The 27753-nt window shown below is 62.0% G+C and overlaps 1 protein-coding gene across 1 annotated transcript in view; it reads right to left on the bottom strand.

Annotated features, from left to right (window-relative positions):
* USP7 (ubiquitin specific peptidase 7) overlaps window positions 1-21011 on the bottom strand; it is a 35139-nt gene extending 14128 nt beyond the window's left edge. Inside the window, exons 1-6 of the mRNA XM_056107420.1 lie at window positions 20892-21011; window positions 5880-5984; window positions 2693-2891; window positions 911-1049; window positions 741-829; window positions 532-640 (exon numbers count right to left, since the gene is read on the bottom strand). Of these exons, the coding sequence (XP_055963395.1) occupies window positions 532-640; window positions 741-829; window positions 911-1049; window positions 2693-2891; window positions 5880-5984; window positions 20892-20982 (732 nt within the window). The 5' untranslated portion in view covers window positions 20983-21011. The remainder of the gene's footprint in view (window positions 1-531; window positions 641-740; window positions 830-910; window positions 1050-2692; window positions 2892-5879; window positions 5985-20891) is intronic.
* Between the last annotated feature and the right edge of the window lie 6742 nt (window positions 21012-27753).

Here is a 27753-nt window from a genome sequence, read left to right as displayed (position 1 = left end):
CGACATAAACCCCAAGTACCACCAGGAGTGAGCCCCGAGCAGAGCGCCCCAAGAAGCCACTCGTCACAAAACAGAACAAGATCTTTAAAAAATCATTTACGAGGGCTGGGAAGATGGCACAGAGGGCAAGGCGTTTGCCCGGAACATAGCTGACACGGGTCCGACCTCGAAGGTCCTCCCAGCACTTCCGGGAGTGACCCCTGAGCCCAGAGCCAGAAAGAAGCAAGCCAGCTCTGAACATTGCCGGGTGTGGCCCCCAAACAAGCAAAACTTCCCGTGGGGCCGTGCTGGCTCCTGCCAAGACACTGAACCCGGGCTCCATCACTCGGGCTTCTACCCTGACCTTGGGACAGAGGAAGCTCAGGGTCGCGTCTCTGGGGGCTCTCTGCTGGAGAGCGCCCGGCAGAGTCCCCATGGCACCGCTGCCCCAAGCCCCGGGTGAGGCCGCAGGAAGGGAGCGCCAGACTTCACAGCGTCCCGCGTGTCCCGCGCCCGGAGCCCCGACGTTCCCCCGGGGAGGGGGCGCGCTACCTTCCGCAGCTGATTGGTGAAGAATAAAGTCTGCAGCAGGCTGTTCATGTAGCAAGTTGCGCCCTGGTTCTTGAGCCCCACGTAGCCCGTGTGCTTCTTGGAATCCCACCTGCGGAGAGTCCGGAGAGCCACCGCCGTGACCCACGCTGGACGCGAAGGCAATGCCCAAGGGCCCGGCCAGCGCGGGCACCCACGCCAGGGTGACTTACGCGACTCCGTGGGGGGCATCCGCCTGCACGAAGACCTCAAAGGTCACTTTGTCGTCATCGATAAACCCTTTTTCGGGATCAGTCACTTCCTATAAAAACCAACAGCCACGTCAGCCCCGGCGGCCGGGCAGTACCGGAGTGGGCACCCGCCCTGACCGTGCAGCACTCACACTCCAGGCCATGAAGTTGGAGAAGCCCCAGTCATTCTCCTTGTGGAAGAACAGGTGGCTGATGCGGCGGCTGAAGGACTTCTCGTCGTCTCGGTAATTGATGATCTTCAGCACGGCTTGGGCATGACAAGACCACGACCTGCGGGACAGAGCGTGGCCTCAGCCGGAGCCTGCACGGCCGCCGGTGTCTCGGAGCAGGGCGCAGAGCCCCCTGACCTGCACTCTCCCTCCTCCCGGCAGGGGTGCGGGCGTGTGCCTGCGTGCGTGCGTACAGAGACCCGGGACAAAGCGGCCGGGGGCGCCCAGAGCCTGGAGGAATTTCGCCTTTCCAGCTCCTGAATGGTTTTCACTTGTTTTCAAAATCAGCTTCATGGTGCTGAAGCGATGGTACAGTGAGGAGGGCTTTGGCCTTGCCCGGGGCCGACCGGGGTTCAATCCCCGGCACCTCGCATGGTCCCCCAAGAATACTGCCAGGAGTCATTCCTGAGTGCAGAGTCAGGACTAACTACCCTGTGCATCGCTGGATATGACCCAAAAGGGGGGGAAGGGGGAAAGAAATTAAAAAAAAAGCTTCCTGAAGTTCGGAACTATTTTGAGACATCCAAGTTTTTTGGTCGGGGATGGACTGGTGCTCCACGCTCGTATTAACAAAAAGCTAAGAAAAAGAAAAAGGTTCCAAGGGAAGGGCTGGAGGACAGCACAGTGGGGAGGGCGTTTGCCTTGCAGGTGGCCGACCCGGGTTCGATTCCCAGCGTCCCATATGGTCCCCCAGGCACCGCCAGGAGTAATTCCTGAGCACATGAGCCTGTGCGTCGCCGGGTGTGACTCAAAAAGAGAAAAAAAAAAAAAGGCTCCGAGAGAGTGAAAAGGGGTAAGGGGCCTCGTTTGACTCCCCTGTGCCCGCCGCGAATGACCTGAGCACAGCGCCAAGAATAAGCCCTGAGCACTACTGGTGTGACACCCACCCCACCCCGCCCCAAGGAAAGAGGATAATCCGAGCATTAGAGCAGAGGTCCCCAAGTCAGAGGTCCCCTGACTTACCACCCCCTATTCAGAGAAGGGGCAATTGGCCACTCTGGTTTGGAGCAGCAGGTGAAGAAGCCGCTAGATTTGAGAGGCGCCGGCCGCACTGTCCACAGCAGAGGGGCCCCCAGGAGGCCCCCAGCTGCTGTAAGTGCCGCCTTTCCTGGGCCTCCCCTCACAGCTGTCTCCCTGACTAAAGAAACCCCAAGGCCCCACGGTGGCGGAGGGCTTGGAGAGGTTGTGTGGGAAGGACGGGGTCTGCCTGCTGACGGCTTTCTGGGGACCCCAGTGGGGAGCAAAAGGCTCCCCGACAGCCTCCGCAGACCCGCTCGTGGCATCAGCGACCCTGGGACCAGAGTCTGGGGTGTGAGACCTCTGGGACGAGGACCCACCCAGATACTCCCCAACCTTAAGGCATGTTCTAGTTCGTGGCAATCCTGCAGCAATCATAGGAACACTTTCTTTCTCCCCCACGAGAACCCAGGAGGCCGCGAGGCTAGAGGCCCCCACAGCCAGCCAGCGGGGGCCCGCGGGCCGGCAGGTGCCAAGACAGCAGCGGCCAACTTTCCTCACCCGGATGTAGAAATACCTACCCGTGAGTTTAGACAGGCAAATCGATTTTAACCTAAGACCAAGAACTACACGGAGACAGCTAGAAAATTTACCCAAAAATTCAAAAGGAGGTCGAGCAGATTTGGTTTCCAGTAACGTATCATAACTATCTGTGGGTTTGTAATGGCATCATTTAAACCGTCTTACGTGGAATCAGATTCAGCATTGCACTGGAGAAAGAATCCTACGCTTTTTTGGTGTGGTCTGTCTGGATAAAAGCGTGGCATCACCATAATCTTCCATGGCAGATTTCGCACAAAACACGGAGGGCTAAGGACCGACTCACTCAGTCTGCTGAAGCGCTCGACAGTGAACTGGAAGGTGGCCTCGGAGCGCCAACTCGTGTCTGCAAGAGAACAGGCGGGTCAGTCCCGAGTCGAGCACGGCCGGGCGCGCGGGGCGGGTGGCGGCTTCCGGGCCCGAGGGTCACAGGAGGTCGACGGCTGCTCAACGTCCCCCAGGGATGCGTCCTGCCTTCCCAAAGGCCAACCAACCAGAGGGAGGACGACCCCCCACCCACCCCAGCCTCTCCTCTTCTCACCCACCCTTCCCGAGTTACCCACTGGGAGAAGGAACCGGGGGCGGCCTCCAGGCGCCCAAGGACCAGAATGGAGATGCGAATCCCAGGATGTGAAGAGTGATGGTCAGGGGGGCTGCAGGGGGGGCAGACTAGGACTCGCTTATCTTGCAGTTCTGACTGACCCTGGCCCTCCATGGGCCGGGACTTGGTGCGCCCTAACACGATCGATCCCTATAACCCTGGGGCTCTGGGATGCAGAGGCAGGTGGGCGCTGAGCCCCACCCCGACCTGTCTCCACTCCGCTACACTCCTGGGGCTGTGTCCTCTGCTTTATGGGCCTCTTGCTTCCCATCCCAGCCCCGCCACAGACGGGGACAACGGGCTTCCTCTTTTTTGGGGGTGGAGGCTCCTCGAAACTCCAGCGGCAGACATGCCCAGGAGACCCAATGGCCAGGCTATGCGTCTCCATAGGTGCTGAAGGGCAGGTGTCCACTGGCCCAGGAGAAAGAGGTGTGGTCACCCCCACCTCTTCCACTGTGAGGATGCGACTGCCCACATGGCCAAATGCCAGTCAGACACATGGTCTGCAAGGTGCTACAAGGTGGGAAAGGGGGACCCACCCACCCTGCAAACACCTCACCCCCAGGGGCAAGCACAGTGACCAGCACGCTAGTCTGTAAGATGCCATCCTAGAGTTTAACAGCATACTCCCCGGACCTCAATTACACAGACCCACGGAATGACACGGGCCGTCACAGGGAACCGTCCTGGGCCCCGCACTCCCCCGCCCACCTCATTTTCAGGTACCACTGATTGCTCGTGGGACTTGGCCATGACCCTGTAGAATGAAACGTTTTTCTGGGCCAGAGAGAGCACACAGTGGGCAGGGCACTTGTCTTGCCCTCGGCCAACCGGGGCTCGATCCCTGGCATCCCATATGGACCCCAAGCTCTGCCAGGAGTGATTCCTGAGTGCAGAGCCAGGAGTAAGGCCAGAGCATTGCCGGACATGGACCTCAAACCAAAAAAAAAAAAAAAAAAAAAAAAGCGCTTTTCCAAACACCCTCTTGCAGACATGTTAGCTGATCCCTGAATTCACACTAAGCAGATCTACAAGCCCGGGGAGTCAGGGCTCTGAGAGCTGGCACAAAGATGCCCACTGGGCTTGGATCACGTACACACACACACAAAGAACAGAGTGGGCTTCTCAAACCAGCTCAGAGGCCCAGCCTGAGATTTCCTGGGGATGAAGCCCACCCTGCCTCTCTCAGGAGGAGGCGTCTCCCTGCAACGCCCAGGGAGCGGGCAGCGGAGCCTGGCCTGTTTCTGCCAAGACTTCTTCACTGGGAGGAAACGTGGGACTCAGGGATCAAGTGCGCCACGGCAGGGCTGCGCTCACAGCGGGGAGTGCCCGCCCCACTGTCCCCACACGGTGGGCACAGCAGCGGCGCTGAATGCGGGGCACCAAGCAGAGAAAGACGTGGGTCTCCATCAGAAAAGGTCTCCCTGGGGGCTAGAGCCATCAAGTGGGGGAGGGAGCTCGCATTTCAGGTGGCAAACCTAGGCCCAATCCAGGTCGCCCCAAACGATCCCCCAAGCACCCCAAACACACACACACACACACACACACGTACACACGGAATGAAACTGAAAGAGGTTCCCTGGACTCTTCTCAAGCCCTAGGCCTGTATCATCCTTGGAGTCTGAGCCCTCCACCTAGCCAAGATGCAGCTCATCCACCTCCTGGGCCCATGGCTGCTGACCTGCCTTCACGGGCCTCCTGGGCCCCCTTCCTGCACCAGGCAGGCCCTTCCCTCCAGCTCTGCTGGGCTGACATCAGCGCTCTGAAGGCAAGCAGTGTGAAGAGTCAGATGCGCAAGTCCTGCATCTCGGGGTACTGAGGCGGGCTCAGGCCCACAGTGAGGGAGCTGCCTGGCCCTGCAGTCCGCCAGCTCTGGCTTTCCCAAGGACACCCTGGCCGCCCCTGGCCCCGGGAGCATCACGGGTGGTGACAAGAAACCCCGGCGCCCGACAGGCAGAGCCCGCACCCACGCCACTGCAGTGGCCCTGGGCCTACAGGGCTGTGGGGCTCAGGCCGCACCTCTTTGCCTGCCTCAGGGAATGCCTCAGCCCGCTGCCAGGGGAAGCCGCACGCGAGCCAATGCTCACCTAGGTCTGCAGCTTCTCAGAGGCGGGACTCGGGGCAGGAGGTCTGAGCAGCACGGAGTTACTCCGGAGGCTGGTGGTTCCTGCCCACTGCCCCGTTACTCCCCTGGGAAGGACACGACCCTCATGAGGACAGGCCGTGGCCTGAACACGGTTTCACATCACACGCCAGGGGCGGCGGCCGTGCCACCTCAGCCACTCCGGAGAAGACACAGTTCCAGGAGTCCCTGCCTGGCACACGGCCCACACCCAGGCCCGGCTCTGCGCAGGCACTCTCCAGAGCCGACCACACGCGGGGAAGAGAGGGGAGGCCCAGGCGCGGACCCAGGCACACACAGACCGACCGCGAGCGTTGACGGACGAGCTGCCACACGCGGCCATCTACCCAGGGCCTGAGAGGCCAAGGGCAGCGCGCTCGAACGCTGCCCAGCCGCCACCAAGGAGAGCGAGACGCGCTTGTCCTGAAGACGCCCGGCGGCAGGGCAGGGCAGGGCAGGGCAGGGGCAGGCCACGGCGCATGCCCCCTTCCTGCGGGAGCCGGCAGGCCGCTACTCACCGTGGACGGCGTGGGCAAGCGTGCTGGCCACGCTCCAACCTCCTCGACACTAGCTCCGCTGCGCGGCGGCGCCCACCCCGCGCCCACACTCACCGTCCTCCATCTCCTCCTCGGTGTTGTTGTGCCCATCGCTCATGGCCACATTCCCATTGATGATGGGGTTCTGAGTGATTCTGGGTGGGTCATCCGTGTCTCCAGCTGCGGGGAAGACAAGAGACGCTGCGCTTTAACGGGCCTCGTGCTGAGGGAGAGACACGGCGTCCGTCGTCCCCCCCCCCCCCAACACTCACTTAATATGTGACTCATCAGAGAGAGAGAGGGACAGACATAGAATGACTGCACTCGTTTGTGGAAACTTAATACGTGACTCATCAGAGAGGGACGGGCACAGAACGACTGCACTCGCCTATGGAATGTCAAGGAACAGGACGGGAGACTAACACCCAAGGATAGCAGAGAAAAGGGCCAGGAGGACCGCTCCACGGCTGGGAGGCCGGCCCCGCATGCTGGGGGAAAAGGCAGCTGGGACAGAGAAGGGACCCCCAAGTAAATGATACTTGAAGGGCTCGCTCGGGACGGGAGACGCGTGCTGAAATTAGACGACAGACCAAACATGCTGGCCACTTAATATCTGTATTGCAAACGGTAACACCCAAAAGGAGGGAGGGAGGGAGGGAGGGAGAGAGAGAGAGAGAGAGAGAAACAGAATGTGCCTGCCACAGAGGCGGGGTGGGGGTGGCAGGAAGGACCCTGGGAACATTGGTGGTGGAGAAGGGTACTGGTGGAGGGATGGGCGCTGGATCATTGTATGACTGAAACATAATCACGAAAGTTTGTAAGTGTGTAACTAGCTCACAGTGTTTCACTAAAAAATTTTGAAAGACGTGACTAACCATGAACCTGGTTTTAAATGTTACAGGGAAGGCTAGAATATGTCAGGGCAGTTGAGGCCCTGGGTGTGGTCCCAAAGGGCTAAATGAGATCTGAATTTGCTCCATTAGATATAGAAAACATATAAAGGTAAAGGTAAAGGCCCTCCCGTTGATCGTCGATTTGCTCGAGCGGGCCCAGTAACGTCTCCATTGGAGACTTTGTTGTTACTGTGTCTGGCATATCGAATACGTCATGGGGAGCTTGCCAGGCTCTGCCGTGCGGGCGAGATACTCTCGGTAGCTTGCCGGGCTCTCCGAGAGGGGCGGAGGAATCGAACTCGAAAGTAAAGGCCCTCCCGTTGATCATCGATTTGCTCGAGCGGGCCCAGTAACGTCTCCATTGGAGACTTTGTTGTTACTGTGTCTGGCATATCGAATACTCTCGGTAGCTTGCCAGGCTCTCCAAGAGGGGCGGAGGAATCGAACTCGGGTCGGCCATGTTGGCCACTTGTAAGGCGAACGCCCTACCCGCTGTGCTATCGCTCCGATAGCTTAGAAAACATATAAAATATATTTTACAGATGACATGATCTTAAAATGTTATTTTATAAATTCGTATTCTATAAAAATAATAAAAATTAAATGTTTCTACATATAAATGTATCCCTATAAAGAAATACATATATTTTAAGATTTCCCCTCAATCCCAGAGAAAATCCGTTCCTTGTCTTGGTTACGGGGGCCATCTGGCGGTGCGCAGGGGACCGTGTGTGGTGTCGTGGATCAGAACCAGGACGTGGTCCCCACAGCTGCACGCAGGACAACACGGGGCTCCCGCGCCCCCCTCCCCAGCCCTAGAGAACACCTCGAGGAAAAGGACTCGACTAAGTATATTCGCAACAGACAGAACTTTTCAGATGGACACCTGCAAATGCCTTGAAACAGGGTCACTGGGCCACCCGTGCCTCGGTGTGGGTTTCCTGTGGTGTGGGAGAAGCATGGGGGGGGGGGGGGGGCGACGAAGAGGGTGCCCGGGAGCTGGGACCTACGGTCTGCAGAGGAACCCGGTAAAAGAACCGCCCCCCCCCCCCCGCCACCGCTTTCAGGAGCCGTGGGAGGCCCACACGCCAACATTACTTCCTGATGAAAAAGTGCCTCCAAACGCCTGGCACTCCAACTCTCCTCCTCCCGGCCGAAGGCTCCCTGTGCCCAGCGTGGGGGCCAGACCGCCCTGGCACGCGGACGCTCAAGAGGAGGAATTTCAACCCCGAGCAGGACCCGCACGGCTTTGAGAGCAGCGCCAGAGATGTGGGCCTGGCCGGCTGTGCGCCTCTCCGCCGTGGCCGGCCGGCCGGCCGTGGGGTCGCTTCAGCACCTTGGAGAGCGCCTTCCCCGCTGGAGTATGCCGGGTAGGGCACAGCTCGCCCACCCCAAGGCGCTTCTAGCTCAGCCCCTCACAAACCCAGAGACCCCACCAAGCCTCGGGTCATTTTCAATCTTGATACGCTCAAATGCCTTTATTGAGTAGAACTCACCCCTTAATCAAGCACCCCCAACCAACGGCGGTGTTCCATGGCCTTTCAAAGCTCACGCACGTGCCTTTCTTAGAGGGTCCCTCAGAGAAGCTGGGACAGCGGCAAGGGCCTTTTTCCCCCTGCTCTATCGGAAGCACAAGGAGGTCCCAGGAGATACCCCAAGCAACAGCCCCCAGTGACTTCTGACCAGAGTGCGGCTGGGTCACCGCAGACCTCCCCCCATGTCTGCCTGGGGCTTTTCTTTCAGTTCTCTGGCACAGCGCAGCACAGAGCTCGTGTGATAGGTCCAGGGACCAGAACGGAGCACTGGCCAAGGAGTCCCTGCGAGCGGGACAGGCCATGCTGCTCTGTGCCACGCTGGGATTGCTTCCCCATGACCCGGGGCTGGCCAGAAAGATGCTGGCAGCTCTGCGTCGGGGCACCGAACAGCCAACTCATGGATGAGTGGAACCGGCCAGGAGTCACCGTTTAATGAAGGCTCTGTGGCTGCCGGCACGACAGATGAAAGCACCAACCAACGGAGCCTGTAGCGCCGGGCTCCCAGCAAGGCCGAACATCACCTTCGTTGCGGTTAAAGGCGGGTGCCGGCATTTATTTTTCTCCAGCAAGAGCCTCTCCTCGCTGGAGCTTCTCCCAGGCAAGTCAACTACCTAGCTTTAGGAGCTGCAACGGGAATTTCTAATCACGAAACTATCTCAAATTGTTAAGACGGGAAGTGGCTTAGCCAACATCAGCGGATAGGTGCAGTGTCTTAACAAGCCGACAAGAAGTCAAGACCATGTTGGATGTGTGGAGGCTGACGGCCAGCCCAAACAGAGGACACCGGGCCCTCGGTCGGACGCAGCCATGTCCAGGGCCTACAAGGGGTAAACCACCGACAGCAACCGCACCGTCGGCTCCCACAGCCTCGTTTTGCGACGCCTGTAAAGTGGCATCTTTGGGAGAGCAAAACGTTAGAGACGCGCAGGCGACCGGCGAGGCACAAGGCTAAATAAACGGGGGTGTCTGAGCCCTCACCCAGCGCCTCTCCCCATTTCTGTTTGTGATGTCATAGCGCAGAACCACTGCATCAATCACTCCCAGAGTCAGGGGCTGAGCAAAATTCCAGTCTGTTGGCCCTGACACTTCACACAAACTTTCCAAGCCATCTCCCAAAAGGCAGGAACCAACTGCCACCCCCAAGCCTTGTAGCCCAGACCGGCCTGGTCCCACGGAGGGTCCCGTGAGCACCAAGGACAGGACACTTGGAGGGCCACGCTGAAGGCCGCTCCGTCTCTAGGAGGTGGAAGCGGAGCCTCGCGGCCGCCCCAACTCACAGCTGACCCTCCACGGGGAAGCGCTCCCCCTACCCCTGCTTCCGAGGGCGCTGAGCCCACTGAAAGGCAGAGCGAGACGCGAGGGTCTCGGGCTGAGTCTGAATTCTGCCCGTCTCTGCGAGTTAACCATCGGAAGCTACTCAGGACGGGTGGCCAGGAGGGTCTGTGCCGGGCCCCCAGGAACCAGGTCACCTTCTCGTCCCAGTCTGTGGCTCCCCGCCATGTCCGCCCTGCCTGCATGGCGCTGCAGTAGAATGTGGGGGGCAGGCGGGTTCCCTTGGACGCATCAGAGTGACTGCTTAGAACCTAGAGACGCCCTCACCCTCGGCATTCTTGTTCTCTTGAAAGCTCCCAGGGAATTCTTGCCGGGGGACTCACTCTTTCAAGCAAGGCCGTCAGGGCAGAGGGGTGCCAGCCAGAAAGTGGGGTCAGCGGCAACCAGCTCTGGGAGCCTAGGGGTCCCCCTAGATGCGGTGCATGCTGCTGACAAGGAGGGCCGGGCACGTGGGCACTGAACGGTGTGCTCTCTGCCGTGAATTTCAGCGCGATCCAGAGTCAAAAGTTGATTCAGAAACAAAAAGACAAGGGGGCTGGAGCGATAGCACAGCGGGTAGGGCATTTGCCTTGCACGCGGCCGACCCAGGTTCGAATCCCAGCATCCCATGTGGTCCCCTGAGCGCCGCCAGGAGTGATTCCTGAGTGCAGAGCCAGGAGTAAGCCCTGAGCATCACCGGGTGTGACCCCCCCCAAAAAAAGACAAAAAAAAAAAAGACAAAAGTGGGGGGCCAGAGAGGCTCAGAGGGATGGGCACCTGGCAAAGCATACGGGGCCCACACGTGATCCTTGACACAGCAAGTGACCCCCCCCCACAAAAACAACTCACAGAGTTGGCCCCACGCAATGCCAGGTGAGCGCCAAACAACCCCCCCCCAAAAAAAAGGCAGCAAAAAGCAAGGCTAGGGAGATAGCTCAGCGGGAGATGGGGACCCCTGCTTTGTATGTGCCCCACCAAGCACAATAACCCCCAGGACCGATTTAAGAGGCAAAACACCGGGGCTGGAGAGAGAGCACAGTGGGTGGGGCGTTTGCCTTGCACGCGGCCGACCCGGGTTCGATTCCCAGCACCCCATAAGGGTCCCCTGAGCACCGCCAGGAGTAACTCCTGAGTGCAGAGCCAAGAGTAAGCCCTGAGCATCGCCGGGTGTGACCCAAAAAGCAAAAAAAAAAAAAAAAAAAGAAAAAAGGAGACAAAACACCTTTAAGCCTAAAGAAACAAGGACACGAGGTGACAAGTGCCCCTGTTGTGTGTGGCAGTCACACAGGGGGTGTGATGCTCTACACAGGCAGGGCAAGACCGCATTAGAGCCACGGCAGGAAAGTTCCCCCACCTCGCCAACTATGGGGATGTGGGTCAGAGATGGGACCTCTGGAGAGGCCAGGCAAAGACACAGGGGAGTAACTCCCGGGCACTGAGACTCACAGCTGCCCAGGCCTGGCCCGCTGCTTCATGCCCCGCGCCACACCCCTCAAAAGAGAGCCCTGCGGGGTGAGCCCCCCTCGCCGCCAGAAAAGAGCTGGGCCCTGCCCACCTGCACCACCTTCTGGGCAGTCCAGGTCCTGGAGAGGAGATGCTGCCCCCAGAGCAGAGTCCCCGCTGGGCCGGGGCGGGGACCCAGGGCAGCTCAGAGGGCCAGGCAGATGCTGGGGACAGAGGGGTTGGAGAGACGGTCCCGGGCCGAGCGCACACACCGCCCTCTGCATGCAGGATGCCCGCCTGAGCCCTGCTGGACAACCCAGAGACGGCCACGGTTCTGGAAGGGCACAGCAGCGTGGCCACCTCTCGTCCCCCAGGTCCCAGCCCAGGCCTCAGCAGCAGGACAGGACCAGCGTGTGCCCCCCGCCCTACAGGGTCTGGTCCCGCTCCGGCCAGACGCCACAGCTGCCAGGATGCTCCCTGGCCACGCGCTGCCACCCTCTGCACAAGGCCTGTCACTTCAGCCCCTGGAACCCTTCGGGGGCTTCCTCAGGGGCTCCCCTTGACTTCCGCTTTGGGGGTTAAAAGGAGGGAGTGCTCATGGCAGCAAGGGAGAGGGTGAGAGGCCGGATGAAAGGGCACCCAGGGGCGGGTCGTGCCCGGGGCGGGGGGCGAGTGCAACCACAGGACCCCAGGAAACCCGGGGCCTGGCACAGGGAAGGGAAGTTCCTCCAAGACCACCATCCGGCTCGGGTGAGACACCACGTGCCCAACAAACCCTCAGTCTAGGTACCATGACTCCGACCTGGGCCAGCCTCCTGCACCAAGTCAGAACCCGCTGGACCAGCTCTGCGGGAAGTTCCTGACACCGCTGGGATGGAGCAACAGCAGCAGCTCAGCTCGCTGTGGGGGGAGGGGGAGGAAGGGGTGACCTGCAGGACAGGGGACCCCTGACACAGGGGTGGGCGAGCTGCCAATGCCTAGAGGCCTCTGGACGCACAGAAACAGAGGAGGCAGTTCCAGCTTGGTCCAGTCTCAAAATCACGCTGGGTGTCATTCCTGCCCGTCTTCCGTCCCCAGGGGTCCGGGGAAGGGCGCGCGCCCCCGAGGCCGGGCACTGTGGGGGCCACACGGGTGGGGGGGGGGCCACCCTTGCTGAAGACAGCCAGCCACAGCCGTGGATCAAGTTGCAAGGGCCTTCCCCAACTGATGAGGAGCGCCCCAAGATCAGCGGGAGGACACTCTCCGAGGCCGTCGCTTTCAGCATCAAAAAGTCAGATACGGGACCGGAACGACAGCGCAGCGGGTAGGGCGTTTGCCTTGCACGCGGCCGACCCAGGTTCGATCCCCGGCATCCCATAGGGTCCCCCGAGCACTGCCAGGAGTAATTCCTGAGCGCATGAGCCAGGAGTAACTCCTGAGCATTGCTGGGTGTGACCCAAAAAAGCCAAAAAAAAGGTCAGATACCCTCAGCCTCACGAGGGCGACCTAAGGAAGACTCCCGCGCATGCCCAGGAAGACAAGGACGCACGGTTCAAGCGAGGCAGCAAAGCTCTCCAGAGAAAACTCACCAGCGCCACCGCCTGAGTTCAGCTCTCCGGACAGACTTCCGAAAGCAAGGCCCCTGAGGCTGCAGGGGCCTCCAGCTGACGCCCCCACGCGCCCCTGCTACACGTCCCACTGTGCCGGGTCTCCTGGAGGGCCCGGCAGAGCACGGGGGCGAAGGGACTTGCCGGGCTGGTGGCTGACCCCAGTTCCATCCCCGGCAATGCATGTGGCCCCCCCAGCACCGCCAGAGTGACCCCCGGGAACCAGAACACAGCTGGCTCGAACCCCAGCTGAAAACACCTGTCGGAGCTTTAAAGGAGTCTGTATGTCCCAGCCTCCACGCCTCTGTCCAGGGGCCCCTCCCCAAGCTTCTGATGGTGCAGAGGCAGGCACCCACGAGTCACTGCACCCCTCACCCCCCAGAGACAGACTCCAGTAAGACCCAGCTCTTTCTGTCCCAATAAGCAAGCTGAGTCGTGCCGGCTGCCCGGGACGTGGACACGAAGGGACTCACACCTCAGTTCCCATTGCAACTGTGATGGGTCACGTGGGCACTTTGGCGCTCTACACAGCTCAGCGCCTGGTTCTGTCCCCATGGCCAGCGAGGGATGTTAGAAGGGACCATGCAAGTCCGGGAGGGGGGGCTTGGGGACAAGCAGCCCTGTGTGGCACAGTCCTGAGAGCTGGCGAGTATGGGGCCCGCGTTCCAGCCCAGAAAAACCCCAACGCGCGAGAGAAGACCAATTAATTAATCCGTGGCCACGGGGTGAAGGGTCAGTCTCAGAACCGTAAACCGCACACGGAAACCAGCCAGAATCTGGGGCTGGAGACATCCTGGCACCTCGTGCCCCTGTCAGAAGCGCCCGGGCTGAGGAGTACTGCCGCCCACCTGCGACCTCCCCCTCCCATGGGCAGTATCCCCATGGCCCAGGGGCACACTCAGACCACACTTCACCCACCCTGCAGTTCCTCCCTCCAGCTTCGCAAGCTCTCTGCAAAGTCACAAGACCCCAGGAAAGATGCTGAAGGGCCGGAGCAGAGCCTGGGGCAATCCTGTCACCACAGGGTCCCTGAGCTGTCACAAGTGCCCCAGAACACCTGGCCAGATGCCTCAGCCTGAGGAAGTTCCAGCCCGAGGGCCCCTGTATCTCACAGGGCCAGGAAGGCCGGACCGCACTGGCCAGGAAGCTCCTTTCCAGGCTAGTGCGGGCCGTGGTCCTCTGTGAATTCTAAACTGGCAGCGGCCGCAGCAAGCTCGGTGGGGCAGGGACCCAGTTCCCAGGGGACACCCAGAGCGGTGGGGCGCAGAGGACCTGCCTATGGAAAGGGGGTAACGGGGCCCAGGGTCCAGTCACCCGGGGGAGGCTTGACCTTAATTCAAAATGAGAATTCTCCTGGTTCTGAACGAGTCCGCCGCGAGACCCGGGTGCAAAGCTGCGCGCAGACACAGCGTGGGACCAGCCGCCGCCACGAACCATCCAAGAAAAGCTGAAGGCCTTCTCCAGGGCGGCGGCCCAGAGGGCGAGTGCGTGTCCCCAGCGGAGCCCGGTCCCCACACGCCCTGAGCGCCAGAGCGCGGCCAAAATAAACAGACACGGATGAAAGCGCCTAAGAGGATAATCAGGAAACCGGAGCCGCTGGCCGGGAGGCACCCAGCTCCAGAGGTGGGACAGCAGAGTGCCACCCCGTCCCCTGGCCACCACAGAGGGAAGTGTGACATCCCTGCGCCCCCACCGCACAGGTCAGCGCCTGCCTGGTTCCATTGTTGGGGGGGGGGGCGGGGGGGGGCCGCCACACCATTCAAGTTACACTAAAGTGGGAGGGTTATTTAAAACCTCCCAGTTCCCCCCCCCCCCCCAGGCCACACCAGTGCCAGGGATTGAGCTGGGGTGGGCTGCGAGGCCAGCCTCTGCCCTCTGTGCTGCGAAGTCCCTCCTGTTCCTCCTTCCAATTTTTTTTTTAAGCTTTTGGATCACACACATCAGGGGTTATCCCTGGTTTTGCACTCAGAAATTACCCCGGGCGGTGCTGGGGAACCAGAACCTGGGTCAGCCCGGTGCAAGACAAATGCCCTCGCTGCTGTATTTTTGCTCTGGCCCCCCACTTTGCGGTATGTAACAGAGTCTGCTGAATATAGCTGGGTGGTTGAAACAAAACCCACAATCCATTTAGGGATTTACAGTGCACACTGAGGGCCGAGGGTCTTGCTGCCTGTAGTGACCATAGTCCGTCCCCACTTGTCCTGCGGGAATGTCCAGAGAACCGAGCCCCAGTGCTGGGCAGGTGGCGCGCAGAGAAGCCCGGGCTCTTCCACACTGCCAACCTCCTGCCGGGCTGCCCATCGGCTCCCAAAGTCCGCACTACAGGCTGCCTGTGCAAGCTCTACGGCCCCCAGTCGCCCCTAACACCTGGGCCTTATTTATTTAGTTTTGCTTTTTGGGTCACACCTGGCTATGCTCAGGGGACCATGGAGGATGCTGGGAATCGAACCCGGACCGGTTGCTTGCAAGGCAAACGCCCTACCCACTGTGCTATCGCTCTAGCCCCGGGGCCTGACTTTTAAGTTCAGTGTCAAGGTAAGAGGCAGAAGCAAATATTCAAATTATGCCTTGACCCCAGCGGCAGGGAACCCCGCCCCCGCCCTTGGGAAAGTTGGGCTCCCGGGAAGGGGGCTGCAGCGGCACGACCGGCTCCTGGGTCAGGACGGCAGCGCCCGCACTGTCCAGGCAGGGCTTAACATCTGCGATCTTTGTCGGGGGGGCAGAATGGATGCTGAAACCACACCTGCGGCCTCTCTGAACCCGCAAACCCGCCTGGTCTTTACCCAAGTTTCAGAGCCGAGCCTCCACGGCCCTTCGCCAGAGGATGTCAGGCCGCGGGGGGCCCGTGAACAGAACCCAGGCCCAGGCTGACTCCCGCTGGGGGCGCAGGGCAGATCCCCCGGGGCAGCCCCAAGCTGCAGCCCAAGTGGACCCAGGCCGGTGGGTGTGGGGAGTCGCGCGGGAACCCGCTGTGCCGGGCGATCTGCGGCGCACACCCTCGCCACGTCCTCGGGGAAAGAATGCAGCCACTAAGCTGAAGAAACACACCGTGTCCGTTAACAGCCGAATCTTGCAAAACGGCTTCAAGAACCTTTCCCGGGCAGGGACTGGAGGGAGCCACAGTACAGCAGGGAGGGCGTTTGCCTTGCATGTGGCCAGGCCAGGTTCCGTTCCCCAGACGGTTCCCTGAGGCAGAGCCAGGAGTAACCCCGGAGCACGGCCAGGCGTGGCCCGAAACAAGAAGAACCAACCAACCAACGGGCCACAAAAGAACCTCTCCAGAACAATGGCCTGCACCTAAGAGTCCCTGGGTTCGATCCCCAGCACCAAACCAGGAGGCGCTTCAGAGCACCACCGGGTGTGGTGCCAAAGCCAAGAAGAATCTCTGTAGGTCTCCGTGGGAGCCCTCTGGAGCAAGATTCACACACACACACACACACACACACCCCCAGAGGCGAGGCCACTGGTCACTGCGGAAATCCACGCAGCTTGTGTAGGCGGGAGAGAACCTCCCGTTGCCCCACACGCGAGTCCTGCTGCGTGGAGATGAAGCCCAGCTTCTCGCTTTCCGCATCCCACGAGCCAGGGCCCGTCTTCAGGATGCTATTTCAGGTCTGCCTGGGGGGAGGGAGGGGTGCTGGGGGGCCCATGCCCGGCACGGTTCAGCGGCTTCTCCCCACACCCCCTGCCTTGGAGAACCTGCAGCTCCACACACGCCCCAGGCCCTGACTAGCTCCACCAGCCGAGACCCGTTTTCTCCACACACCGACGATCCCTTTCCCAGCGGGTGCACTGCCTGTCCAAGCCTGAGCTGTCCCTGAAGCAACCCAACAGAAACCACAGAGCCAGGGTCGGGACACGGGTGGGTCTGTGCCATGGGCCCGTTCTGTGTCTGCGCGGCCCTAGAGGGCACGGGACCAGTGGGTTCGAGTTCCAGGCAACACCTGGCGGCCGGGACCCAGGTGAGGCGAGGCGCTCCCACTGCCCTCCTCCAGGGGGAATTCCCGGGCCTGTGGTGGCCAGATGGGTGTGGCCCCAGCACCTCAGTTTGCTTGGCTCTGGGCCACCGGCTCCACACACACAGGGAGCACTTTAAAACGCCACCCCCCACCCCCCCACCCCGCACGCTTCAGCCACACAATCCTGAAGGCGTTACAGAGCGGTGCGTGTGCTCGCTTTTTCAAAACAGCAGGCGCCTGGGGTCAATTAAGAACCCAGAAAACGCCTGATCCCCCACAGCCGCGCCGGTGAGGCAGGTGGCCCGGTCTTCTCTGGACTCGGGGCCCTGCTCCGCCTCCACACCTCAGCCCCGCCGCAGGGCTTCCCACGGAAAAGCCCCCAACTCTTCCCCGAAGTACCCCAGACGGGGCGGCAAGGAAGGAAGGAGAGGCAAGGGGTTCGATCCCTCCGAGACACACCTGGGAGTGAGAGCAGGGTGTCAGGAGCACGCCTCCCCCTTCCTACAGGCTTCCTCGGGCTGGCCCACAGAGCCGGGAGGCGGCCCTGAGCACTGGCGGGTGTGCACCAAAACCCAGGGGGAAAAAAAAAAAGCTACACCCACAGCAGAAGCGCAGCCCGCCCCTGGCGCTCACCTGCTCCCCACAGCTCGGGGAGGATTTCAACACGCCTGACTTCTCCTGAGCCCAGGCATGTGTTAACCTACTCGGAAAACGGCCTAAACGACTCTCTCGCCGGCGCCCAAGTGACGCTTTCGGCTCCCTCCGACTTTCTGAAGCCAGAACCAGGCAACGACGACACAGGGCACATTTAACACGGAACTCTGTCACCGCGCAGGCCCGGAGACACCTGGAGCACTGCTTCTCTGCCCTGGCGAGCGAGCACCCGCGTTCCCGGCCCTGGGACATGCCAGGGAGGAGGAGGACAGCGGCAAACCCTGAAACCCGTCTCGCCCTGCCCAGCCCCCCGTGACGCACCCAGGGCCGCTGGCCGCGTGCTGTCTGGGAAACCAGGTTCCCTTCCAACGGGACCGGGGACGGGCTTTTGAAGCCACTTTCATTAAAAGCCATAAAAGCGAACTGAAACTGCAGCCTTCAAAGCAGCGCGAGTTTATGGCTCCCACACAGCCGCGCCGATCCTCCCTGCCCGCCCCGCTGCCAGGCGGGCAGGCCACCGGCGGGGCGAGGTGGCCACTGCCGCCGCTGGACAGGAGGCTCAGGTGGCCGGGAGGGCCCGGAGCCAGGCGGCCCGTCCCCCGGGGCTCAGGACAGAGATCGGGGGGCAGATCACCACAAGGTCCCAGGCCGAGGCAACAGGGTCAGGCTGGAAACGCCAGAAGGGCTTCACCAAGCCCAGGAGGCGGGGCTCCCGAAGGATGGGGTGTCGGCTCCCCGAGCCCAGGGACGGAGCCGAGCCATCTCCTCTCTGCCACTCGCTCAACTTTTCAAAGAGGTCCCGACAGGCTGGAAGGTGTCGCCCCAATCAATGCCCAGCAGGACGGATGGCACACAGGCCCCCCACGAACAGGAGCCTGCCCGGGCCCCCCGCTCGGGGCCTGGCACGGCTGCCTTCCTTCTCCCCGCGGCCAGGCTTGGCCTCGTGCTCTGGGAGGCACACACCGCAGCATGGGAACACAAGGTCACACACCGATTCGATTCGGAGGCAAAGTCCACTTTCGGGGCCAAATGGCCCCGCGCCTGTGCTCCTGTCCACTGCACGGGGCGCTGGGAGAATTCAAGCTGACCCTCCCCGAGAACAGAACCAGAGGCGGCGACGGCTCCCTGCCCTGCCCGCTGCCATGGCCCGCCTGCGCTCAGGGCCCGCACGGGGGGCCAGAGTCCCCCACCCACAGAATCTCAGGGGGCCCGGACCCCTCCGGCACCACCTTCCCGTTCCTCCAGGTCACTGAACATCCCGCCGTGGCTTCCCCCGAGTTCTCACCAACAAAGCTGATGGGAGAGGAAAACCACTATCTTCGGATTATTTGACTTTTGCCTCGTTATGGTGCTCTCTGCGAAGGAAAATGACATCTCAGACCTCCTCAGGTGGTTTCGCTTAGCTGGGAGCACACCTGCACCGGGGCACTCGCTCTCCCCTCCCAAACCTGTTACAGCAGTCACGGAACTTGAAAGGCAGCTACCCACACGAGCGCGACGCCAAGCCTGGGCCCCGGCAGAGGCCGAGAGCAGCTCCTGGCCCGGGGGGGGGGGCCGAGTCGGATCAAGCGTCAAGTGCCGTTGTACCGGGCCTCCCAGCCCATGCTCTGGGGCCCAAGAACCACCCCAGGAGCAAACAGCGGGGGTGGACAGGGGCCAGCACGCCGGACACAGCCTGTGGACTCCACGGGGCCCGGCTCCCAGGTCCGGGGCCACGGTCACCCGCGCGGGTCAGACCCAGCCCCGCCACCCCCCTGCTATCGCTGCAAACTGCAGCTCTGTCTGGGCTCTGCCCAGGCGCAGATGTGCTGCCCACACACCGCCTGCCTCCCCGCGCCGTCCTTCACCCTCGGCGGCGCACTGGGCAAGGGAGACTCCCCAGGCAGCTGGGCGAGGGCCGCCAGCTCTGCAGAGGCAGCGCGGAAGCACACGGACACCGACCTCTCCGGAGCAAGCCCGACCTACCTACCAAACCAGTCGCCCGGGCTCCGGAGAAAGAAACCACCCAGCCCCGGAGGGCCGGGCTGGCCGCTCCTCCCTGGCAAAGCCCTTCCCTTCCTCAAGCTGATCAAACCCTGCCCGGTTCCTGCTGGGATCGAGGAGGAGCAGGGCTGCTGACTGCTCAAAGCCCGCTCGCTGCCCACCGCAGCAGCAGGGAGTGACCCCAGTGGAGAGGTGGAGGGGGGAGGATCCCTGAACTAGTGGCAGCTTTGCACACGCACACCTGTGGGGCTTTAAGCGGAAGCCCCCCCCACCCCCACCGGGGATCCTGTGGGATAATGAATCCCGGGTGCAGAAAGAAACAAATTTCTCCAGTTTAAGGAATCAGTACCGACGATGGTAACCTTTGCCACCCGCTGGAAACGCCAGCCAAACTCGGGAGTTACTCTTTTTCCCTAGCGAAGTTTGACAGTGGGACTCCAACCCCAGGGTGGGAGGAAGCTGCCGGCCAAGTCCACCCCAGCCCCCCACCTCATCTCCCCTGGCCCACCTGCCTCCCCCCAAATTGTGGACATCCCCCCCCCCCAGGGCCATGCACACCCACCCACCCACCCCACTCGGTCTGGTGGAGGATGGCGCCCTGGATGGATCAAGAGCCTCCCCGCACTGGGTCCCCCCAGCCCATGGACCAGGAATTCTAGGGTCAGCATCTGCCGAGAAAACTGGAGTTTTGACCAGCCTGGCAGTGAGGTTAGGAGAAGAAACAAGTTAACACTTGGAGGTTTCCCAGCAAGAGGGGGGGTGGGGGGGGAAGAGACCCTCTCTCTGCCGCCTGGGGTCACCCCCGCTGGGAGACAGGGCTCTGTGGCCACCTCCTGGCCTTGCCCCCCACCCAGCCCCACCCCCGAGCCACTCGCCAAGCGGCAGGCCACTTGTTCCGACCAGTGTCCGATTCTCGGGCAGGGAAAGTGTGTCGCGGGGCAGTGCCGGTGGGGGCGAGCCCCCCTGTGTGCCATGCACGGAGCTGCCCTCCTCCCGGAAGGGGGACACACACACACACACACACAGGGTGGCTCACCTGGTCTGCCGGGGCGCCCCCCACCCCCCACCCATCGCAGGGATGCATCCCCCCCCAGCTCTGCTCCTGCCCACCCCAAACCAAAACAAAAACCCGCCCGCAGCAGCAGAGCGAGAAGCGGAGGCCCTGGGAGGGGGCGCGCGACCCCTCCCCGAGAAACGGACCCAAACACGCACACACAGCCCCGGGGGTCCGGGGGTCCGGGGGTCCGGGGGTCCGGGAAACCGGACGACGACGGACGGTGTGTCCTTCGGGGGGTGGGGGCTGTCCACGCGAAGTCCCGCAGGTGTGCGTGCGCGTGTGCGCGCGTGTTGGGGGGTCCACGTGCAGCCCCGACCCCTGGCGAGCGCGCGCGCGCGGGGGCGCGGGGGCGCGGGCCGGATGCTCGGGCCCCGCCGCCCCGGCAGGTGTCTCGGAACCGGGCCCGGCGGCGGCGTCGGTGTCGGCGTCGGGGCCGGCCCGGGTCCGGCAGGTGCGGGGGAGCCGGGCTGCCCGCTGCGTCCCTCCCTCCCTCCCTGCGTCCCTCCCTGCGTCCCCCGTGCGCGGAGCCGGCGGCGGGCGCGGGGCGCGGGGCGCGGGCCGGGTGGGGGCTGGGGGCGGCGTGACGGTGCAGCGGGCCGGGCCGGGCCGGGCCGGGGCGCCGGAAGACGGCGAGGCCCGGCCACAAAGGCGCGGGGCCGGCCTCACCTTCCATCTCCATGTCCTCGGGCTCGCTGAGCTGCGGCTCGCCCGCCTTCGGCTGCGGCGGCGGCTGCGGCTGCGGCTGCGGCTGGTGCATGGCGGGCCCGGGCCCGGGCGGCGGCGGCGCGGCCTCCCCCGGCGGCTCCCCCGGGTCCCCGCGCGCGGCGGCGGCGGCGGGCGGCGGCGGCGGCAGGGAGACGCGCACGTACTTGCTCGCGATCCGCCCAATCGCGGCGCCGGGGCGGGCGGGCGGCCGCGGCTCCCGGGCCGGCTGCTCCCGCGGCGGCTGCTGCTCGCGGGGCCGCCGGCGCCGCCGCCGCCGCCGCCACCGCCGCGGGGCCCGCCTCCCGCCGGGGCCGGGGCCGGGGCCGGGGCCGGGGCCGGGGCCGCGGGGCGGAGGGCGGCCGGGCGGGGGCCGCGGACTCAGCCCCGCCTCGGGCCGGGGCGGCGGGCCTGGAGCGGGCCGGGCGCGCTGGGCCGCGGGCGGCGGCGGCGGCGGCGCTCGGGCTCGGGCTGCGGCTCCGGCTCCGGCTCCGGGGGCGGCCTCGGGCGGCGGCGGCGGCGGCGGCGGCTCGGCGCGGCTCGGCTCGGCTCGCTCTCAAAATGGCGGCGGCGTGAAATGTCACATCCGCATGGGGGGCCCGGGAGCGAGCGGGGAGCGGGCGGGCGGGCGGGCGGGCGGGCGGCGGGCGCGGGCGGGCGGGCGGGCGGGCAGGGGCGGGCGCCGGCCGGGGGCGGGGCGAGGGGCGGGGCGAGGGGCGGGGCGTAGGGCCCGACTCGCTGCCGCCGCCGCCCGCCGGAGCGATGGGCGGGGCAAGGGGCGGAGCGATGGGCGGGGCGTCCGGGCCCGGCTCGCTCCCGCCGCCGCCAGCCTGAGCCAGGGGCGGGGCTAGGGGCGGGGCATACGGGCCCGACTCGCTGCCACCGCCCGCCGGAGCGAGGGGCGGGGCGAGGGGCGGGGCGTACGGGCCCGACTCTCTCCCGCCGCCGCCGCCCGCCGGAGCGAGGGGCGGGGCGAGGGGCGGGGCGATGGGCGGGGCGCCCGGGCCCGACTCGCTCCCGCCGCCGCCAGCCTGAGCTAGGGGCGGGGCTAGGGGCTAGGGGCGGGGCGTCCGGGCCCGACTCTCTCCCGCCGCCGCCGCCCGCCGGAGCGAGGGGCGGGGCGATGGGCGGGGCGATGGGCGGGGCGTCCGGGCCCGACTCGCTCCCGCCGCCGCCCGCCCGCCCCGGCCCGCCCCGGCCCGCCCCGGCGCCCGCGGCCCGCGACGGCTCAGCCCGGCCCCGCGACGACCCCCAAGTCCAGCAACGCCCCGCTCCGGCCCGCGACCCCGCCTCCCACGGGCTCCCGACGGCTCGGCCCGGCCTCTCTCTGTCCCCCCCACCCCCGCCCGGCCCCGTCTCACCCCCGCCTGGTCAGCCCAGTCCGGCCCCGGCCGCGTGCGTCCCTCGCACCCCGCACCCCGCACCCCTGCCCGGCTTCTCAGCCCGCTGCGGCGCTGGGTGGGGTGCGACCCGCACCTGGCACCTGCCGAGGCTGTGGCTGTCTCCGTGATGATGCCCCCCCGCCCCCCAGACCGGCGTTTGAGGACAGACCCTCTCTCCTTCGCCGGAGCTGGGGCATTCACTCGTCCCCTCTCCAGCTGAGCACGTGGCCATGGGTCGGTCACCCCGGCCTTCTGCTCCTACTACTCCTGAACGGCACAGTGGCCGGTGGGGGGGGGGTCCAGGGCGGCCCGGGCTCAGCTTTCCCTGATGCAGGGTGGGGGACAGAAGCGCAGGTGGGTCCCTCCCATCGCAAGGGTCTCCAGGGAGTGTTTTGCTCTGGGATTCCCCCAGGAGGCCGTGGTCCCCCCCTCTGTCCACCTGCATCTTTCCCCACTTTCCTCTTGTCCGTCTCCCGGCCTGTGACACCCGCACAGCACCCACCCAACCCCGGGAAAAGGAGAACGTCGGGTCCGAGAGCTAGGATGGGGTTTGGGCATCTCCCCATCCATGGTTCTCAGATCTCCTACAGGAATGACCCTGAGCACATACATAGTCAGAAGTAAAAGCCCTGGGGGGCTGGAGACATCATACGGGGTAGGGTTGAATCCCCAGCATCCCATATGGTCCCCCGAGCACCGCCCGGAGTAACCCCTGAGCATCGCTGGGTGTGACTCCCCCCCAAAAAAAGAGTAAGCCCTGAACACCAACCCCTTCTGCACCAAAAAAAAAGGGGGTCAAAGAATATTTGGCAAACTGCTGTATCCCAAATTTCTGAGCTCTAACTAACACATACGACACATAAACAGTGCATCGAACACAGTACAGTGCTCCATACAGAGCTGTTGAATGACTGTCCCATGCGGTCATCCCCACCTTACTCCCTGGAGGGTTTCCACCGGCCCCGAGTCCCAAGCCCTTGGTCCCCCCCCCCACCCAGATTGTGAAGGTCGCCTTAGGTCCCTTCACGAATGCTTAAGGACAGTTCTTGGATGCAGAGGAAGCCGCGGCACGGGGTTGGGGGTGGGGTCAGAAAGGGGAAGTCGTGGCAAGGAAAGGGTGCGAGTGAGTGATACAGGTGCCTATCAGGTTCCACCCGGGGCCAACCTTATCATCACGGCTTGGATCCAAGCCTTCGGATCAACAAAGCAGCTGTGAGGAGGAAAATGGATACTTCCCACCATGGGTAAATTAAACGTGGGAGCTACCCAGTGAAACACATCTTGGCAATAAATGAGAACCAGTGCTGGAGCACTGCGGAAGACTCTGGTTCCATCCCTGGATCTGTACGTGCTCCCCAGAGCATCAAGAGGAGTGACGCCTCCCCCCCCACCCAAGCACAAAACCAGGGATAGCCCAAGAGCAACACCAGATGTGTCCTAGATATCCAAAATTAAATACGACTTTTAAATCAGGCTGGGAGGTGGGGGGGGTCTTCCCTTTTATGAGTCCATCCTGCGTTTGATCCCTGGCACCCCACGAGTTCCCCCAACCACCGCGAGGAGAGACCCCTGAGCACAGAGACAGGAGTCAGCCCTGAACGCTGGCGGTTGTGGCCTCAAAACAGACTTTTTATTTTTTTTAATTTTATTGATTTTTTTTTTTTTTTGCTTTAGGGGTCACACTCAGCAATGCACAGGGGTTCCTCCTGGCTGGCTCAGGCACTCAGGAATGACTCCTGGCGGTGCTCGGGGGACCCTGTGGAATGCTGGGAATCAGACCTGGGTCGGCTGCATGCAAGGCAAACGCCCTACCCGCTGTGCTATGGCTCCAGCCCCACAGAGTTTTTCAAGTAGGGTTGGAGGCTGGAGAGGAAGCACAGAAAGTAAGGTGCTTGCCTTGTGCAAGACCAGCTCGATTCCCAGTACCTCTTAGGACCCCCGGAGCCGCACCAGAAGTGATTTCTGAGCACAGAGTCAGGAGTAAGACTTGAGCACTACTGCTGGGTGTGCTCCTCCCCCAATCCCCCCCCCAAAAAAAGAAAAAAACACGTAGGGTTGGAGAGATAGTATGGGGCTTAAGGCATTTGCCTTGCACTTATTTGGCACCATAATATAATCTCCTGACTATATTATATATAATATATATGGTATATTATACATATCACATATATTAAGGTAAAGGCCCTCCCGTTGATCATTGATTTACTCGAGCGGGCCCAGTAACGTCTCCATTGGAGACTTTGTTGTTACTGTGTCTGGCATATCGAATATGCCACGGGGAGCTTGCCAGGCTCTGCCGTGCGGGCGAGATACTCTCCGGTAGCTTGCCGGGCTCTCCGAGAGGGGTGGAGGAATCGAACTCGGGTCGGACATGTTGGCCACTTGTAAGGCGAAAGCCCTACCGCTGTGCTATCGCTCCAGCCCATTATACATATTATATATATATATAATATAGCCAGGTGTAGCCTAATTGAAATAAAATGAAAAGAGAATGAGGGGGCTGGAGCAATAGCACAGCGGGGAGGGCGTTTGCCTTGCACGCGGCCGACCCGGGTTCAATTCCCAGCATCCCATAGTGTCCCCTGAGCACCCCCAGGAGTGATTCCTGAGCGCAGAGCCAGAAGGAACCCCTGTGCATCGCCGGGTGTGACCCAAAAAAGCAAAAAAAAAAAGAAAAAAGAGAATGAGGCTGTTTGCATGGTACATCATCAAAGAGCCTCTGTGTGTGTGTGTGTGTGTGTGTGTGTGTGTGTGTGGTATGCCTAAGAACTCCATAGGAGCATTGCGATTCTGCTGAGTAATGCCTGTTTCCTGGGAGATTCGATGTCAAATCGCTACCGGCAAGGCCATCAACACAGAACACCCCTCAGGGCCCTGCCCAGGGTGCCAGTGTCTTCAGCTTCCGTGACCCAGACCCGCGTGCAGAAACCGGACGTCGAGGAAGAGACAGACCCAACTGGGGAGGCAGGAACCGCGGGGAGAGGCTGACTTGTCATTAGGTGGCCAGTAAGTGCCAGGGCGGGGCCACCCTATCATTACTCTCTGAGCAAAACATATTTTTGCTGTTCCTGGGACCTGTGCCATGACTCGGCATGAACAGCCGTTTGGTTTTTCTTCCCGAGAACCAAAATATTTATCTACCTGAAAGCTCCTCGGGGCAGGGTCTGAAAGTCGTTTTAAGGAAGTGGTAGAGAATGAGTGGAAATCTCAGGTTTTTGGTTTTGTCTTGTTTTGTGTTTGCAGATAATTCATTCCCAGAAAAATGAATGACCTCACCCCACCCCCCCGTGGTGAGTTAAGTGAGGAGTTGAACTTGGAGAAAAAGCTCTTAGACAAGAAGATGGAGGGGGGGAGTTGTAGAAACTTGAACTTGTGAAGTTGACAAGTATAACCACTTTTTTTTGGGGGGGGGGGGGGAGGGGGCAGATCCCAAGCAGTACGAAGGAGACCCGGGCCCACTCCTGGTAATACTAAGCAAGCCAAGCTGGACAGTTCAACGCAAGGGCTCAGTGATGCTATGGTCCTCAGACCCCCACCGGTGTCAAGGGCCACCAAAGCCACAGGTCACCAGGGCCACCCCTGGCAAGGCTAGGGAAGAGAATAAACCCCCCAGGAAACCCCTGGGGTCCTCAGGAAGCCATATAGGTTCCTGCTCCTGGGCTAAGAGCTTTCTGGGCTCACTGACTTTAAAAAAAATGCCTGGAACTCATTTATGTGGGGGGGGAGTAGGAAGGGGGCATTAGACCAAGGGACTTGCTTTCTGCAGAGCAAAGATAAAACTTTGTTTATTTGGTCTTTGGGCCCCACCCAACAACACTCAGGGTTTAATCCTGGCTCTGCCCTTAGGGATCACTCCTGGTGCTGCTGGTGCTGGCGGTGAGTGAGTGAGAGGAAGCGGAAGCCACAGACCCAACCCAGGTGGGCTGGATGCAAGGCACAGGCGCCCAAGCCCATTGGAACTGTCTGTCCGTGTGGGTTTGGGGGTCACACCAGCTGGCGTTTGGGACCTACTCCCGTTTGGAGCTCAGGAGATGCTCCCCACGGTGCTCCAAACTGGAGCATGGATGTGGTACCAGGAGACCAAGCCTGGGACTCTGGTGTGCAAGCCTGTGCTTCAGCCCTCTGAGCCAACTCCTTCCTGGTCTCAATACGACCCTATAAGATAGTAAAAAGCTTCCCTCGCCTTTGGCCCACCAGGAATTATACTCCCCAGCTCTGCAGGTGCTTCTCAGAGCTCAGCCAGGAGTGGCCCCTGAGCACAGAGCCAGGAGCGATTCCCTGAGCACCGCCAGGAGCGATCTCTGAATGCAGAGCCAGGAGTGACCCCTGAGCACAGAGCCAGGAGTCAACCCTGAGCACAGAGCCAGGAGTCAGCCCTGAGCACAGAGCCAGGAACGGCCCCTGAGCAATGCCCCCTTAAAACAAACAAAAACCCTCCAGGAAACAGCCTCTAGAAGTTGTTTGTGAGATGGCAATTGTGAGACCGAAGTGACTGAAATGAGATGGGGGTCCCGGGACTGGCCTTTCCTGACCCCACAACCTTTCATGGAAAACTTTTCAAGGGGGAGGGGCTGGAGCGATAAAACAGCACGGAGGGCGTTTGCCTGGCACGAGGCCAACCCAGGTTTAATCCCCAGCATCCCATATGGTCCCCCGAGCACTGCCAGGAGTAATTCCTGAGTGCAGACCCCAGAGCATCGCCAGGTGTTACCCAAAAATAAATAAATGGCCCCAAAAAGCCAAAAATAAAAAAAAAATACCTTTCCAAGGGGGGCGGGGGAGGCAGAACAGCAGGTAGGGGGCTTCCGTTGCATGCAATCAACTGAAGTTCGATCTCCAGCACCACACATGGTCCACGGAGCCCTGCCAGAAATGACCCCTGAGCACAGAGCCGGAGGTCACTAAACCCTGAGCACAGGAAGGTTTGGCCCCCAAATTAACAAAGTGTTCGCTGGTGGGGGCCAGCGATCACGGTCCTCCTATTGTTCGTCGATTTGCTCGAGCGGGCCCAGTAACGTCTCCATCATGAGACTTGTTGTTACTGTGTCTGGCATCTCGAATACGCCACGGGGAGCTTGCCAGGCTCTGCCGTGCGGGCGAGATACTCTCGGTAGCTTGCCGAGCTCTCCGAGAGGGGCGGAGGAATCGAACTCGGGCCGGCCACGTTGGCCGCGTGCAAGGCAAACGCCCTACCGCTGTGCTATCGCTCCAGCCCAGCGATATTGAATAGAAAATAAGGCGCTTGCCCTGCACACACACCCAGTAGTGCTCAGGGAACCAGTCAGCTGGTCAGGATTTGACCCACTGCATCCCAGTCCCCCAAGCACCGGGCAAGAACAATCCCTGTCATCCAAGTTTGTCATCCCTGAGATCACAAAAATATAGGAAAGAAACTCAATGCTTACTATATAAGGAAAACACACAGTCTCAGGAATCAGGAATCA

This window comes from Sorex fumeus, unplaced genomic scaffold, assembly GCF_029834395.1.
Source record: "Sorex fumeus unplaced genomic scaffold, SorFum_2.1 ptg000165l, whole genome shotgun sequence".
In the NCBI taxonomy this organism is placed as follows: Eukaryota; Metazoa; Chordata; class Mammalia; order Eulipotyphla; family Soricidae; genus Sorex; species Sorex fumeus.
This window is presented reverse-complemented; position numbering and strand designations above follow the sequence as displayed.